Source organism: Eleginops maclovinus, chromosome 8, assembly GCF_036324505.1.
Source record: "Eleginops maclovinus isolate JMC-PN-2008 ecotype Puerto Natales chromosome 8, JC_Emac_rtc_rv5, whole genome shotgun sequence".
Classification (NCBI taxonomy): domain Eukaryota; kingdom Metazoa; phylum Chordata; class Actinopteri; order Perciformes; family Eleginopidae; genus Eleginops; species Eleginops maclovinus.
This window is the reverse complement of record NC_086356.1, coordinates 19,810,761-19,826,527: the sequence shown is the minus strand read 5'-3', so window position 1 is coordinate 19,826,527 and position 15,767 is coordinate 19,810,761. Positions and strand designations below refer to the sequence as shown.

Sequence of the window (15,767 nt, the reverse complement as noted above, 5' to 3'; positions counted from 1 at the left end):
CCCCTCGGTCTCTTCCCAGCTGGACGTGCCTGGAACACCTCCCTAGGGAGGCGCCCCGGTGGCATCCTCACTAGGTGCCCGAACCACCTCAACTGGCTCCTTTCAATGTGAAGGAGCAGCGGTTCTACTCCGAGTCCCTCCTGGGTGGCTGAACTTCTCACCTTATCCCTAAGGGAGATGCCAGCCACCCTGCGGAGAAATCCCATTTCGGCCGCTTGTATCCGCGATCTCGTTCTTTCGGTCATGACCCATCCTTCATGACCATAGGTGAGGGTAGGAACCAAAATGGCCCGGTAGACAGAGAGCTTTGCCTTCTGGCTCAGCTCTCTTTTTGTCACAGTGGTGCGGTAAAGCGACTGCAGTACCGCTCCCGCTGCTCAGATTCTCCGGCCCATCTCACGCTCCATTGTTCCCTCACTCGAGAACAAGACCCCGAGATACTTGAACTCCTTCACTTGGGAGTGATGAGGTATATATCTAAAACAATGGATAGCCTAAGAAGTTTCCTAAGAGTATCGCCAAGATTTCTGCATTTCAACTTAACGTTTTCTGCTTGTTTGGCTCTGTTTGTCTTTTTGAAGCTCATCAGTTGCTGTTTTTTCACATTAACCCGCTATCTTACAATCAGTGCGGCTGCAGTGTGTTACTGAAGGATCTCTGACACTATGTAAAAGCAGACATATGACTCCCATCAAAGCGCTGTTCTTGGCAGAGCTACGTTTCCCACACTTGTCCTTAGTTCGTAGTACAGCCGTGGTGACAGATGTATGATTCATCCTTTGGGTCACTGTCATGTTTCCTAGCTTTCTGTTGCACTTGTGCTTCCCCTATTGTGCAAAAAAACCTCTAATATCCACAAAGCCGTCAAGTGCCCTATTTTGGGTGGAATCCCAAATGTCCTCCAATGGCTGGAGAGGAAGACAAAATACCTTTGTGTTGTACTGTAATATTACAGGAATACATGCAGTTACTTTTAGGTCAGCATACCATCAGTCACAAAGATTTGTTATTGTTTGAATGTGAAGTCAAACAGTCTGTAAATTTGAACACAAAGACTTACATTTAGTCAGCAGATTCTATTTCTATAAGGCCAGACACAGATTAAAATAAATATATGCTGTGTATCTCAAACATCTCTACATAAATAGCTGCCATTTACAGGAGGTACAGTAATTAGCATTTCTCGAACAATGTGTGGAGGCCGCAGCAGGACCGGGTCATTAGGAGAAGTTCTGGATGCTCTGGGTTTAAGAAGCATTGGCCCTCGAGCTTTCTGCAGATGTGGTTTATCTCTGCAGCAGCAACAATTGTTAGCAAAACTCAGATTAGCATCCTGTGCAGCTAAATGGACAGAGTAATTACTTGGCTCTTGCCTAGCCACAGTTAAGTGGAACAGTTGGCTGCCACCAGACAACTGATAGATTTAATGCATATAATGGGGCACTTAGGCTCCTATTTTGAACATGTTTCAGATTACTTTATGTCTAATGTTATGTTTGACACAAATGGTCATAATTGCTGTAAAATTACAGTAGCAGCACTTTTGCTTGTCTAACAGTCGGCGGTATTTTTGAAAATATAGTCTGTAAATCTGACTGCATGCTTAAAGAAGAACGGGTTTATTCTGCATTTGCATTAGTGGTACTGTAAGCAATGATTTAAACACACCATCCTCCAATGAAGAGCACGTTTTAGTCATGTTTTACAACAGTTTCAGTGTCAGTGTCAGTTTTTGTATCAATGAAATATAAATTTCACTTTGTCTACTTTGAATAAACTAATATAGTTTTTAATATAAAACAAATCAGATCACTACTTTTATGTTGTATATGTTCCCTCTCAGCCCCATGGAGATGGATGGTGTCTTTCAGCTTATTGTTTTGGTTTTCTGGTCCATAACTTTACTGTTTTATTTCACTCTCAGTGCTCTCATCGTTTTGTTTTGAGACGCAGCATGGAGCTATTTTCATTTATAATAAAGGCACTAGCTGTCCAGCACCACACAGCAGTCAGACAGGGTTAGCAACTAGCTGGTGAACATAGTGCAGCATTGAGCGGCTAATGAGAAGATATTTCTCTCAGGAGAAGACAGAGTCCAGCTGGAGACAGTGACCAAAAACACAACCCTAAATGATGTCGATAATAACAGCTGCTCCATATTATTTTTGATAAGCAACACTTTGAGTAATTAAAAGGAAAACTTTTTCAACATTGAGTAATCTATCAATTATATAATAATAGTTTGATCCACAAAATGTCAGAAAAAGTCTCATCGGCTATAAGTTCAAGGTGTTAAGTAAGATTTTCAGTTTAGTATGATATAAAACAGAAAAAAGCAAGAAATTCTCGATCAGTTTTGCATGAATAATTGTCTTATATTACGGTATATATCAGTTTTATTAGGCAATTGACTTTCAAAATAGTTGCCTTTTTTTTGTCTATCTAGTAGCAGCACTAATCTATTAACTGACAAACTGGCAAAATAATTTATATCACATGTATTTATTTTCCATTCTTTAAAAAAAAATGATATCAATTGGAAACATTACATAGATGAATCTGATGTGCATATTAGAGAAAAGAAATGGTTACGTAATGAAACATAACAAAAATAAAGAATAGATTGTGAAAAAAAAACACAAAATAATTGTATTACTAATTTAACAGAGGTGTGAATTATATTGCATGTTAAACAAAGTGGACAGTACTTGTATAAATCAAATGGAACCTTTACATTTAATGGATGTTGTGAGTTTGAAGTGTGTGTGCTGCTGAGAACATAAAAGCCTCTCTGTGTCTGTCCTCAGGGGTTTCCGGGAGACTTTGGGGAGAGAGGACCACCTGGACCAGATGGAGAACCAGTATGTCAAACACCTATATACATAACCAATACACACACACACACACACACACACACACACACACACACACACACACACACACACACACACACACACACAAACACACATGCACACACACACACACACACACACACACACACACACACACACACACACACACACACACACACACACACACACACACACACACACACACACACACACACACACACACACTGAGAGCAGTGTTTTAACTCACACCCTTGGGCCCTGCTGTTTTAGTGCTGACATTCTGGTCGTGCTGGTGAGTAAATCACCGGCAGTCCTGCTGTTAGCCTCTGTTTTTCTCTTTCATTTGAAGTGAGTTTTTTACTCCGGAAAAGCTTTACTGCAGTATTTCATTTCATCCCATCCCGATCATTTTGCTGGGCACTCGTTTTCTAAAAAAAACTGCAGTATTAAGGGGGAAACCCAATCAACTGCCTTGGCTTTCAAATGCAAACCTTTTCCATTCACTAATGTAAACTGGCCACCAACACACACATGCGGTATTATTAGGGGGTCATGTCCAAGAATAGTAAATGATGTAATAGGATGCTGTTTTGAGAAATGGTTCCTGATTCAGCACTGGCAGGTCAGAAAAGAGTGTTTAGTCTGTGTCCACATGGAAGACATTAACTTATTTCATCTGAGCATTTTCACTTTTTTTATGAAAAAGTCATTCTGGCAATGTAGCACTCCATCCGTCAGAGTGATAAACTTTAAAATGGAAACATAAACACATCAGCAGGTTGCTCTTTAACACACTCATAAACATAAAGTGCATTCAGGTTTGAAGTAAGACACATCCTTATTGTTCAGTCCGGCAGATCAGACAAATTGAACTCTAGATAAATCCTTCCTGAGCCCTGCTTTCTTTCTTTTTCTGAAAATGTGAATTATGCATCAGATGTTTGCATATATTCCTTTGATAATCTGCTGGTTTATGAACTCCAAGGGAACATACATATTTCTGCCATACAGGAGCAACTTTTCCCTGCCTTTGAGAAAAGGAGGTTTTGTTATCATTACTTCTCCTTCAAAGTCCTAACTGTCTCTTTTATTAGGAGTCACTTTTATTTGTTAATCAGTAAGTATAAAAAGCATAAGATCCATGGTTTATGTTGCTTAGCAAAAATAAATGCACAGGCATGCTCGCAGCTCTAGCAGGATGTACTTTTTTCCTGCTCTGTAGCACTTTGAAATTGCTGAAATGAAAAGTGCAATACAAATAAAATGTATTATTATTACTTGTACACAGCGATGCTTTAAGCTTCATGCTAACATCCAGCTAACATGCACACAATGACAATACTAACATGCTAAAGCTTAGCAGGGACATACGTATACCATTTTCAGCTTTCTCAGACTAGTATGTTAGCATTCTCACATTGTTAACTAGCAGTAGACACAACAAACAATGATGATAGCGCTAAAAGAAAAGTAAAGGATCATTGGTTCTTCTGACATTTCCAAAAAGTGGTGCAACTTCATGGTGGTACCAGTTCTTAGACTATGAGGCATTTCACTATATAAATGAAAACTTTAACAAGCTAGCAGGGCTAACAGAGGAAATTCAGCAACTCATGACGTCACAGTCACTAGGATTCATCCTCTAAGGACCACGAGTATCTTTACTAAAGTCCATCTAATTATTTCATTTTGGAGTAAGAACCAATCTGCCGCTTTAAAAAAAGCCTTATTGGGACGAGGGGCTCTCTCACACACTCACAGACACAGACACACACACAGACACACTCACACACACACACACACACGCACACACACACACACACACACACACACACACACACACACACACACACACACACACACACACACACACACACAGACTCGTTACATACACACACACACACACACACACACACACACACACACACACACACACACACACACACACACACACACACACACACACACACACACATACATGCACACAGCACCCTCTCATAAGCTGTGATGAACACTGAGCTACTCTTCTGAGCATGTTTGTTTTAAAAAGAGCCAATAACTCAAAAACCTGGAACCTACTCCCTCGTCCCCCTCTCTTCCTCTCTGAACAGGGTGATCTGGGAGCCCCCGGTCCAAGTGGAGTTCTCGGACTTATTGTGAGTAGCACTGTGTGTGTTTGTGTGTGTTTCTGTCGGTAATCTATGTGCTCTCTTTAGTCTAGACTTCCTACTTTCCCAGACTCTTATTCCAGACATACTGTAAGTAGCTGTAAAGGAGTGTATTTAATTGAAACAGAACAGCTTGATTAATAAAACTCAATTCAGAATCAGAATCGAGTTTATTGTCAGGAATTTGCTATGGTGTATGGTGGGGCAAACAAATTATAAAAAAATTATTTAAAAAAAAAATGTTTACACATTTAACAATAAAGACAAGTATTTGCACCAAATTATTTACGAAAGACACTGAAAAACTGAATTAGCTCTCGTCGTCATTTACACTGCTAGCCAATTTGGTTGGAAACTAACCAATCCCTGCAGGGACTGTAAACATAGGGAAAATAGTGAAACGGATGGTTTTATATAGAATATATCGCAATTACAAAATTATGTCTTTTGCCTGTCCCACTTCCTGTCAAGGCGAACATGACAGTGACCCCCTGATGAATCAAACCGCCCTGAACGAGGCGTCTTGTTTTCCTTGTGAATCTCTCTCTTATTAACTATTTTTGCACAGGAACTGTCACCTTGCCCTCCTTGACTGCTCAGCCACATAATTGCGTGTGATTATAATGTCTCCCTGGTTTCTCTTGTCCCGTCTTCATCCTCCCGCTCTATTCTGGGTCCCCGGTGGTGGCAGCAGGCCTGTAATTGGAGGTCTGATTACAGCTCTGCTCTGAGCCCAGTGTCCTCTGCATCCATCTCAGTGAGCGTTTACTGTATGCGACGCACCAGCAGAAACTCAGCTGCACTTCAGAGATATAAATATACAAACACCCTGCTCTAGGGACCGCACGCCTCAACTCTGGGTGAAGACAGGATGCTCTTAAAGAAGTAGACAACTTATCACTAAGAAATATAGTGCGGCTTCTCTGAACCACAGTGACATTTTATGCCTTCGATGCTCTCTATCTTTACAAACATATTTCCCTCCACATTCTTTGGAGTTTTGCAAATGGGGTGGACGTTTAAAATAATTTTAAGACACACCATCCTGTTATCCTGCAACAAAATGATGCATGAAGATGAATTGTTTTTTATATCTTTATTCTATGTCTGTCAGATAGTTTTTTGTTGAGGTTTTTGTTGTTTGTCTGCTGAGATGCATGTATTTTTGTTGCTTGTTTGTTTGTTTTTATGTGTTCATGGAGGCCAACGCTTGTTCTTTATATCTTTGACAAAGGCGTATGGTTCTACTTATGATAACTTTTACAATTATCCAAAGAATAAGCCCCAAGAAACAAAGGTTGTGGTGTTGGCTGCCCTTTGGCTTGCATTCATAATAAACCCTAGGAATCATAATTTAATTAAACACATTAGACAGTGTAATATATTGTATTTCTTCATGCATTTCCACAATTTGGACAGTTAAGCATATGATTTGACCGCATATTTTCACTTATTAGAAAGCATTAGATTTGCTTAGCTGAAGAGGAAGAACTTCTACGAACTTTCCACCCTGAATTCCAAACGCAGTCACATTTTTGCAATATAACACACTGAGCCAAGGCCACCCTGTAAGTCTTTGCATTTAGAAAATGCAGCGCAGCAAAGGAATAAAAACAAGATAACTACTACAGCCTGTGAAGCTGTGACAAAAAACTCTCTCCATCTAACACATTGACAAGCGTCCTTTCATCGCTCCGTCTAATAGATCCCGACTAAACGAAATCAAACCCAGTGCTCGCTTGTCATTACCATTTGAGTATTTTTCTGTGGCGATTCCAGATTTGGTGGATTTTTTCCATTTGTTGAAAACAGATGTTACCCCTAGCTTTTGTTTGTTACATCCAGATTATTTAATTTCGGCTTCATATGAAACAGCGTCTTGGCTTCAGTCTTTATCTCCTTACATGTGATCATATATTACCTCTCATTGTTTTGTGTTGAGTGCTATGTGATGGCTGCATTAGAGATAATCTGGAAGCAACACAGTGAGGCGTATTGTCTTGTTTAATACTTTGTGTGTGTTAAATGGAAGTCATGTGTTTATCTGTACTTAGTAAATGATGTCACTGAATCTGAATTTCTGATTTGTCCCTTGTTCTGGCGACAGGGTGATATGGGACCTTTGGGAGAGTTGGGCCTTCCAGGACCTAATGGACTGAAGGTAATCACACACACAAACACACACACACACATACACACACACACCCACACCCACACACACACACACACACACACACACACACACACACACACACACACACACACACACACACACACACACACACACACAAACACACAAACACACACACACACATGAAAAGTGTCCTATAATTAGGGCATAAGCACTGAAGTGCGCTGACCCTTTTGTATCTGATGGAATTATTGTTATTCTTTCAAATTAATCAAACATGTTGATTGACGAAAGTTGCGCAAAACTTCACACAAAAAAAGTCCACTTTATTGTCAAAGTTTCCACATGTGTTATACATACAGAACATTGAAATACCGTTTCTGGCAGTCCCACAGTGCAAATATAAAAGAACATATAACATAAAAAGATAAGAGAAAAAAAGGGGGGGTAAAAAGGGGTATACTAAACTAAAACTAAGTAATATATACATATGTTCGACACAATCAACACAGTTTGACGGTAGTGCAAGTAGTTCTTTAGTGCAAAAGATACTTTGTGCAAAGTACATTTTCAGTAACAATTATCAAATGTTGTGAAAAATAGGATATTTCTTGGGTCATGGGCTTGGGTAAAGCCAAGGTCTCAAAAGCATCACCCCTACAAAATAAGAAACACGTTGTTTTGCCGTCTCCATAGAACTCGGGGGGTAAACAGGAAACAGAAAGTTGGCCATTTTGATTTTAATGCGCAATTTTAGGCAATTGTCTGCCTTTTGCAGGTGGTGTACAGCAAAAAACAACTCCTACAGAATAATTCGATCAATTTTAAATATTGGGAGTAAACACTTCATGAAGAAAGGTTTTAAATGTCTTTAATTTCCGTGGAATAACCTCCCCGGGGCATGGGGGTCATATTTCAAAATTTGCCCTCGAAACAAGAATTTGTTTAACTCCAGTTTACTTTGTGGACATTTGATACAAAATATGCAATACCACATCCACACAGGTAGGATCAATGAAGGATCTTCTTAAAGTCTTGTTGGCCTTGCCTTATCCAGTCCAACAGATTTCGCAATGAGCAGTTTTGGAGACAGGTTTGAGTAGCCTGCGTTATGTACCAATGAGACTGAATGTGAGTTGAAGTCTGGCTTTGGCGGTCCTTTCCTTATCTTTGTGTTGGTTTTGTTTCAGGGGGTGCCGGGAAATCCAGGAGAACCAGGACTGAAAGGTGATAAGGTGATCTGAATATTCCTGTTATTGGCCTGTGTTTGAGCAGCATGTGATGGATATGTACTCCTTTGCATCCGACTGTAGCCCCCTCTGTTTAACCTTTAGACATAAAGCATGTTTTCATTTAGCCCAACCTTCTGCAAAACAGAATCAAACCTCTGATGTTTTAAACTCATATCGAGCATGAGATGTGATTTAATTCCCACTAATATGAATTCTTCTTATGGCATTTGTATGACTTCCATTGTGTGACGAGTTTCCTTTAGTGCCGCCAGCATGGAGCCTTTTGTTGAATGAACTAGTAAACTATTTTTGAACATAAGTTGTTTGATTTCCTGCATCCTACCAGTGAATTTTGAAATGTTTTCAAACGCGATTGATAATGATAATAATGGTCTGACTTGTTGGATACACCCACATTAAGAACTTTAGATCTGTAACAAGGCTACTCATGCATGCTGAAATAATGATTAGACTGTTATTACTCTTTAATGTTAGTTTATTCCAAAAGACGTGTGTGTACATGAAGCCTTTCATAAAACAGATTGACGCCACATGAAGAACTTGGCTAATGAACAAGTCTCATTGTGTGTGAGTGTTTATTATGTACAGAGCGTGTAATGAGTAAAGTCTGTTGAGAAAACTGAATGTGATCTAGGAAGTAGGAAGTTACAATTCTTCCTAATGTTCTTCATTTCTTTTTTTTCATACATCCTCCTCTCTACGCCAGGGGGAAGTTGGGATTCCTGGACAGCAAGGGGAGATCGGGTACAGAGGAGACAAGGTAGGTCACTACGGCAACATTTGCCATGTTTGAATGTCATAAAAGTTCATGCACACACACTCTCCTGCATGCTGCATCCAACACACACTCATCAGGATTTTACACAGCGCTTTTGTTTGGTCTGTTTTTTCCATCTTATTTTACGCTATACAATTTCTGTATTTATTTGCACATTGGTCACCTGCAACACTCTCCTGCACTTTGTATCGGTTATTTTTATATATGTTTAAGTTGCATAGTTTGAGGAGCTTTGGATATAAGATTTTAATTTCCAAAACTACTTTATAGTACGGTGGCCATTAGGTGCAAACACGCTACAACGGCCCAAAACATTTCCATCAGGCGCTGCAGCCTAAAAAAACGATGTATCGATAAAAACACAAATGTGCAAAAACACATGCAAAACTTGCGCAGCGTTTACAAAAAGTGCTGCGCTAACGAAACGCTGCATATAAAGATCGCTACAAGAAGCTCAAAATAGGACAGAAACCAGGGGACACTAAAAAGTGACGCACATAGCTGGTACCAGAGCGCTTGGTGACATTCAGGGATTATGAAGTCAGCCATGTATTTTTTATTTGCATTGTTTTTTAAACTGCAGTGCGTTCTGCCTAATGTAAGTGTTTTGGGCTGTTGTAGCGTGTTGGCACCTGTAGGCCACCGCACTATAGCTATGTGAATACGACACTAAAGCCTTTGGATCTTATTTATACAAGATTACAAACAAAACAACTCAAAAGAATTAGAAAACAACAAAAACATCATTTTATAATGAACTTTCTTGTGTGTGAAATGATATTACATTGTGCTATATATATGAAGGTTAGTGTTTTTCCTGTCCATTTGTTCTTTAAATTTGATTATATCCAAAAAAGAATAAATACAGCATGCCATAAAATAAGCGTGGATTCAAACAGATTTATATCAACATTGATATTGAGTTTCTTTTAAGATGAAGAACATTCTTGTGTGTATATACACACTGATAAAATAGACACTCTTTTACAAAGCCACTGTGCCTTTGCATAACGACTTAGCCAGATGTGTGCTGTCCAATTTGTGGAAATTCTTATGTAAACCCTCCTCACTGTGTGTGTGTGTGTGTGTGTGTGTGTGTGTGTGTGTGTGTGTGTGTGTGTGTGTGTGTGTGTGTGTGTGTGTGTGTGTGTGTGTGTGTGTGTGTTTGTGTGTTAGTTTCAGACCCTTTTAGCATCCGAGAGCTGGAATCCTGAGCAGAGTTGTGCATGTGTAATGTTTTCTAATTCCCTCAGAAAGAAATCAGGGTTCTTCTCTTTGCTTCTGAATTCTGTCTGTGATTTTTATTATGTGCTGTTTGTGTTTGACAGGGCATACAAGGGGCTCCGGGGTTACCAGGCGTCCATGGAAAACCAGGACCACAGGTGAGTTTTGGCTTTAATGAGCAGGAAATTAATCTGGAAATCGAATGACTTATTGGCCCAAAATAAGATCCATTCTGGGATGGAGGGAATTGGCTATTCAGGTTCAGGTTATTTATTTGTGGCAGTGGGTAGATGAAAGACAAGGGGTCCATTGTGACACACTTTTCAAAACAACACAGAAAACAGGCTGATCTTTAAAATTAGAGCCAGGCTCTGCTCTAGTCGTTTTTACATGAACAATCAAATAAATAAATAAATTCATCTGAATGAAGAATAAGGAATAAGGTATATATAATCTCTAAGTTCATGGAAAGGCCCACTAATGCATAGAAAGTGTCGAAATAAAGTACAGCAAATATTCTATTCTCAAGTAAAGGTAAACACATTTTACAAAAAATAGGAAAAATGTATTATGTTCTTTATGCACTGGTTCGTTTTGGTGTAGTTTTACCACTGTGTGTATAAAGTAAATAAATACTAAAGTGTTTAAAAAAAGGGAATTGAAATGCTTCACTTTCAAGTTAGTGGTTTTTTATGTACAGGATTTAGGGAAGTGCAAAATTAAGGAGAACTTTAATAAGAATTAGATGTTGACATCATATGTCCATCCATACAGTTAAGGTTAGCTTAGCTTTGCATAAAGACTGTAAACAAAGGGAAACAGTTAGCCAGGCTCTATTCGAAGTTGACAAAACGCACCTTCTTGAACCACTAACGCTCTAAGCTGTAGCGTTATAATAATCACACATATGTAATACAGGGAATTAAGCAATTCTTCTAAAATGTCCGAATATTCATTGAAAACGTAACTCCCTTTGTGTTTGTCGCAGGGGAAGCTGGGAGAGAGAGGCCCTGCTGGAGCATCTGGACCTCCAGGCCCGGAGGTTTGTCTTTACATCTCTGCTTTACATGTGTGAGTCTATATTTGAACAGGGAGACAATACAAAAACTTGTATAATTGATCATGACAGGGTTTTCCCGGTGACATGGGACCACCGGGGGAGAACGGCCTTGAAGGACCAAAGGTGAGCACAACCATCATATGTCTGGAGCAATCCATCAACCGGGGGATGTTTTACATAAAACAGAACAGAGACTGCAGTCATTAAAGCAGCTCTGTGAAATGTTAGGTGTAGCAGTGCTTTTGGATAGATTCTAGTTTAGCAAGGATGCTAATTAATACTCAAATCTGAATAAAGCTGAGGGTGAAGGTAATGATGTTAGTTTTGCAGGTAATTAGTCACAAAACACAAAGCATGGTTGTGTGTTTAGGTCAAGTAATCACCATTCCAACTCCAAAATATAAAAATAAAGCAAAATAAGAACTATTTCAGTCTACTCTACTCTTTTTGTCTTTCAGGCAAATATATTTTGGTTACTGGCGTTAATGTCAAAATGACCTTACATTTCGTATCAATAATTCTATATCAGTAGTCACAAATAGATAAAATACCAAGACATAAAGACAAAACAATGACACAAAGTAAAACCCTCAACAAAAAAGAAACAGGATCAATGTTGGACAACAACCCAGTCCATGTGTGAGTACTTCCGTTATATTAACTCCTTTAAATGTAAAGTGCTGTTAGGGACCAGTAAGCACATGATACTCTTTCCATTGGCAAGATGGACATCAGTTTTTAAAACCATTATAAGGTATCAGGGGGATCTTCATCCATATATTTCTGTAAAAATTGAGCCTACATTTTGATGCAAAACTACTACAAAGATTGGGTTGAGTCATGACTTTCTAGAAATGCAGCTTATGAACATACAATCATGATAATCGATCCAATAGTTGTCAAAATATTTCAGTCTGGACCAAAGTAGTGGACCAACTGTGAAGGACACACTATTTTTGGTTGAAACATCTTTGTGATGACCAAATTTATTTTGAACCATTTGCAATCATTTTCAGTTCTGTTTTCATCAGTTTCCTGTTCTTCCCCTTCCAGGGAAAGCTGGGGCTCCGAGGTTTACCGGGGCCACGAGGCGTGTCTGGCTTGGAGGTAAGTCCCCAAAGCACCATAGGACGTTAAAGTCTGAATGGCCCCAGACTCCTGTTTATGTCCCCAAATATAAGTCATGCTAAGATCAATATCATATGTCTCCAGGGAGACGAGGGCCCGATCGGACCACCAGGCCCAACAGGACTGGAGGTGAGTTAGAAGATATGTAAACACCAGGATCATGGCCCCGGCCGTGGCGCAACTGGCTGGGGCACCTGCACCGTACGCCGGCGACCCGGGTTCGATTCCCGACCCGTGGTCCTTTCCGGATCCCATCCCGACTCTCTCTCCCACTTTCCTGTCACTCTCCACTGTCCTATCCGATTAAAGGCAAAAAGCCCCCAAAAAATAACTTAAAAAAAAAGAAACACCAGGATCACTGGTGTAGCATGTGAGGAGAACACTAGTGTGTGTTTAGTGATGGTCTGTGTGTACGTTGGTTTAACTTCTATTCAGGCCAATCAAATCTATCATGGGCATCATTATGGTTTCATTTCATATCCTTTGTTTGAATTCAAATGAGCTTTATTGGCATGATTTATCAAAAACCTGTGTACAAAGTGGAGGTGACATTTTTTTAAACATTGACATATGATCAGCAATAAATATACACTGTGCAAATATCAGCAATTTACCATTTACTTATTATATAAAAAAAGGCATTAAACAGCAGTTAATAACATGAGCAGTGGGATGCATCACTTTTAAACGTAGTGTGAGGTAACACAAACTGATTTGGCTGCACATGAAGGCACATTCTCCCTACATCAATACAGTAGTTTCTGAGGATCAGGGATATGGATAATCACTGGATAAATATTGTTTATTTTATATATCAAAGAAAACCTCTCATGTCTTAAATCCTTATAGTTCTCAAAGCATTTATTCATGTGTTCATCCTTTCAACTTTTAATTGTAAAGAACAATAAGTGAGAGGCTGTATTTAAAATAAAGCTTGATAAAAACAATAATTCATACAAAAATCAGAGATATGTAAGTGTAAATATGATAGCTGAGGCAAATTAATTCATCTGTCAACCAAAAGATTAAGAACAAAATTAATAAAAAGAACAAAATAACACATTGAATTGGATAAAAGCGACAAAAAAAGCACAAGATTGTTCTGAAGGAAATTCAATGGAAAAGTGGATTTTTGAAAGTGGAACAGTAAAGTCAAAAGAGAGAGAGAGGAAAGGAACAGAAATATCTCAGAGTCTATGAGCTGCAGTTTGAATTGAAATCTGTCTGCATGCTATGCAGAACAGCTAACTCCCTCAGTGTTGCAGTTAACAGCACAATGAGCTCCCAGCATGCTGTTCTCCCAGTCTGCAGTAATCATTTAACTCTATGTGATAACAACCCACTGCGACCCACACACAGCTTACTTTAAATCAGTCTCTGCCTCCTACACAGTGAGCAGTATCATTTCATTATTTCATTTTAATTGTTCATCCCACAGTTTGTTGTGTCACAGTGAGAGATAATCTGGATTTTATTTGAGGACATAAAGGGGGTCATCATTATTGGTTGTTCCTACAGATATGTATAGCTGGAGTTTTTGTGGAGGTTCTTAGTATGGCCTGCCTCCAGGTGATCATCCATTCACAGCGCAGGACCGTGTGCAATCCATATCCCCGTCCACCAGGGGGTGATATCTGCCACCACCATGTTTATAGGTGGTGAGATTTATAGCTGCCATAAAGGCATTTATCTCTCATTTCTGACACTGACCATTACAATTATAGACATGCTTTTAACTGTGCTCTTCTAACCTTTTAATGTTAATTCATCAGTCTAGCTTTTCTTTTTCTCACTCACAGTCACTCACCCCACCCTGCCCCTGTTTCTAACCCACTCCATCCCCATCTGAGGGGAAGGGGTGTTTGACTCCTTCAGGAGCAGTGATTGATCTCTGGCCAGGTGCCTGATGTCCTGCTACTCCTCCACCTCCAGCTGCCTTTTAGTTTCACTGCCTTGCTATCAATGACATCCCCTCTTTTTTTTTTGTCTCCTTTCTTTAACTATCCTCGTCCCTTTTGTCTTGGTGCATTTTGATGTTTTCTTTTATTTAACTGCAGGCCTCTTTGGTCCTCAGAAAATGTGCTTTAACTGTTTAACAATCAAAGCTAGTGGAAAAAGAGCCTCCAAAGCTTTCCAATAACCTTCCTCTTTTGATAAAATGTCCCTCCTCCATTGACACTTTTAAGATAAAACTTAAGAAGTACATATTTTCCATGTTCTTTGGTTTTAATATTTTAGTATTTCATAATCTATTTGTTTTTTTAAAGAGGGTTATCATGTTTCTGTTTCAGATTTTGACACATTTTAATATGTTTTCCATTTCCATCTTATTTTTTTGTGTGACTTTTGATGTTGGTTGTTGTACTCGCTGTTATTTGGGATGTTCACTTTATCTTTTACTCCAATAATGTCGCTCCAAAAAAACCAGGAAGAGACTTGGAAAAGATGTCCGGAAAGTAAAATTCAATGACTTCAAAGAAGACTCAAAAAAATTACAAACAGATACAAAGAATACACAGGGATGCAAAAAAGCTGCAAAGAGACTCAAAATGACAATGAATAGTGGCAAAGCAACCACAAAGAGTGACAAAATAATCAAAAAGAGACCCAAATAAACTACAAAGAGACTTGAAAATACAAAAAAACCACCAAGATCACTAAGACATGCAAAAAAGCTGCAAAGAAATCTGAAAAGGTGCAAAACAACCACAAATAGTCACTAAATCAATTACAAAACCAGGCTAAACAACTATAGGTCTATGTCTTGTTTCTATGTAGGAAAAAGAGCCTTTAAGGTCTGTGCCAAGGGGCCCACAGTACACCCATGGTCAGCTTAACAGAAATAAACTTGACTTGACTTTCTTTATTTGTTTGACATGGTCAGTCGTGATAAGAAGATCCAATCTTGTCAGCTCTTATTAATTCCCAGGTTACTCCAATAATCAGTTTTTACTGTGTGCTTCTGAGTGCAGTGTTAGCCTGTAATGTCTTCTGCCAAACCTTAAAACTCAACTGGAATTGTTGAGTCACTCCGACTTTTAGCAGCCCTAACCAGGACTTATTGCTGCTGAAAAAGCACTTAACCCCCCCTTCAACCCCATGTTACCGTCTGTGAAAGCGGAACATTACGGTCATTGACGCTGACACAGGCTGCCCAAATGTCCAGTCAGTGT

General features: G+C 39.2%; 1 protein-coding gene across 1 annotated transcript in view; it reads left to right on the top strand.

The window, feature by feature from the left end:
- Positions 1-15,767, top strand: part of col27a1a (collagen, type XXVII, alpha 1a) — an 87,710-nt gene that overhangs the window by 46,074 nt on the left and 25,869 nt on the right. The window contains exons 13-22 of the mRNA XM_063890285.1: positions 2,808-2,861; positions 4,964-5,008; positions 7,128-7,181; positions 8,342-8,386; positions 9,111-9,164; positions 10,511-10,564; positions 11,395-11,448; positions 11,536-11,589; positions 12,520-12,573; positions 12,679-12,723. Of these exons, the coding sequence (XP_063746355.1) occupies positions 2,808-2,861; positions 4,964-5,008; positions 7,128-7,181; positions 8,342-8,386; positions 9,111-9,164; positions 10,511-10,564; positions 11,395-11,448; positions 11,536-11,589; positions 12,520-12,573; positions 12,679-12,723 (513 nt within the window). The remainder of the gene's footprint in view (positions 1-2,807; positions 2,862-4,963; positions 5,009-7,127; positions 7,182-8,341; positions 8,387-9,110; positions 9,165-10,510; positions 10,565-11,394; positions 11,449-11,535; positions 11,590-12,519; positions 12,574-12,678; positions 12,724-15,767) is intronic.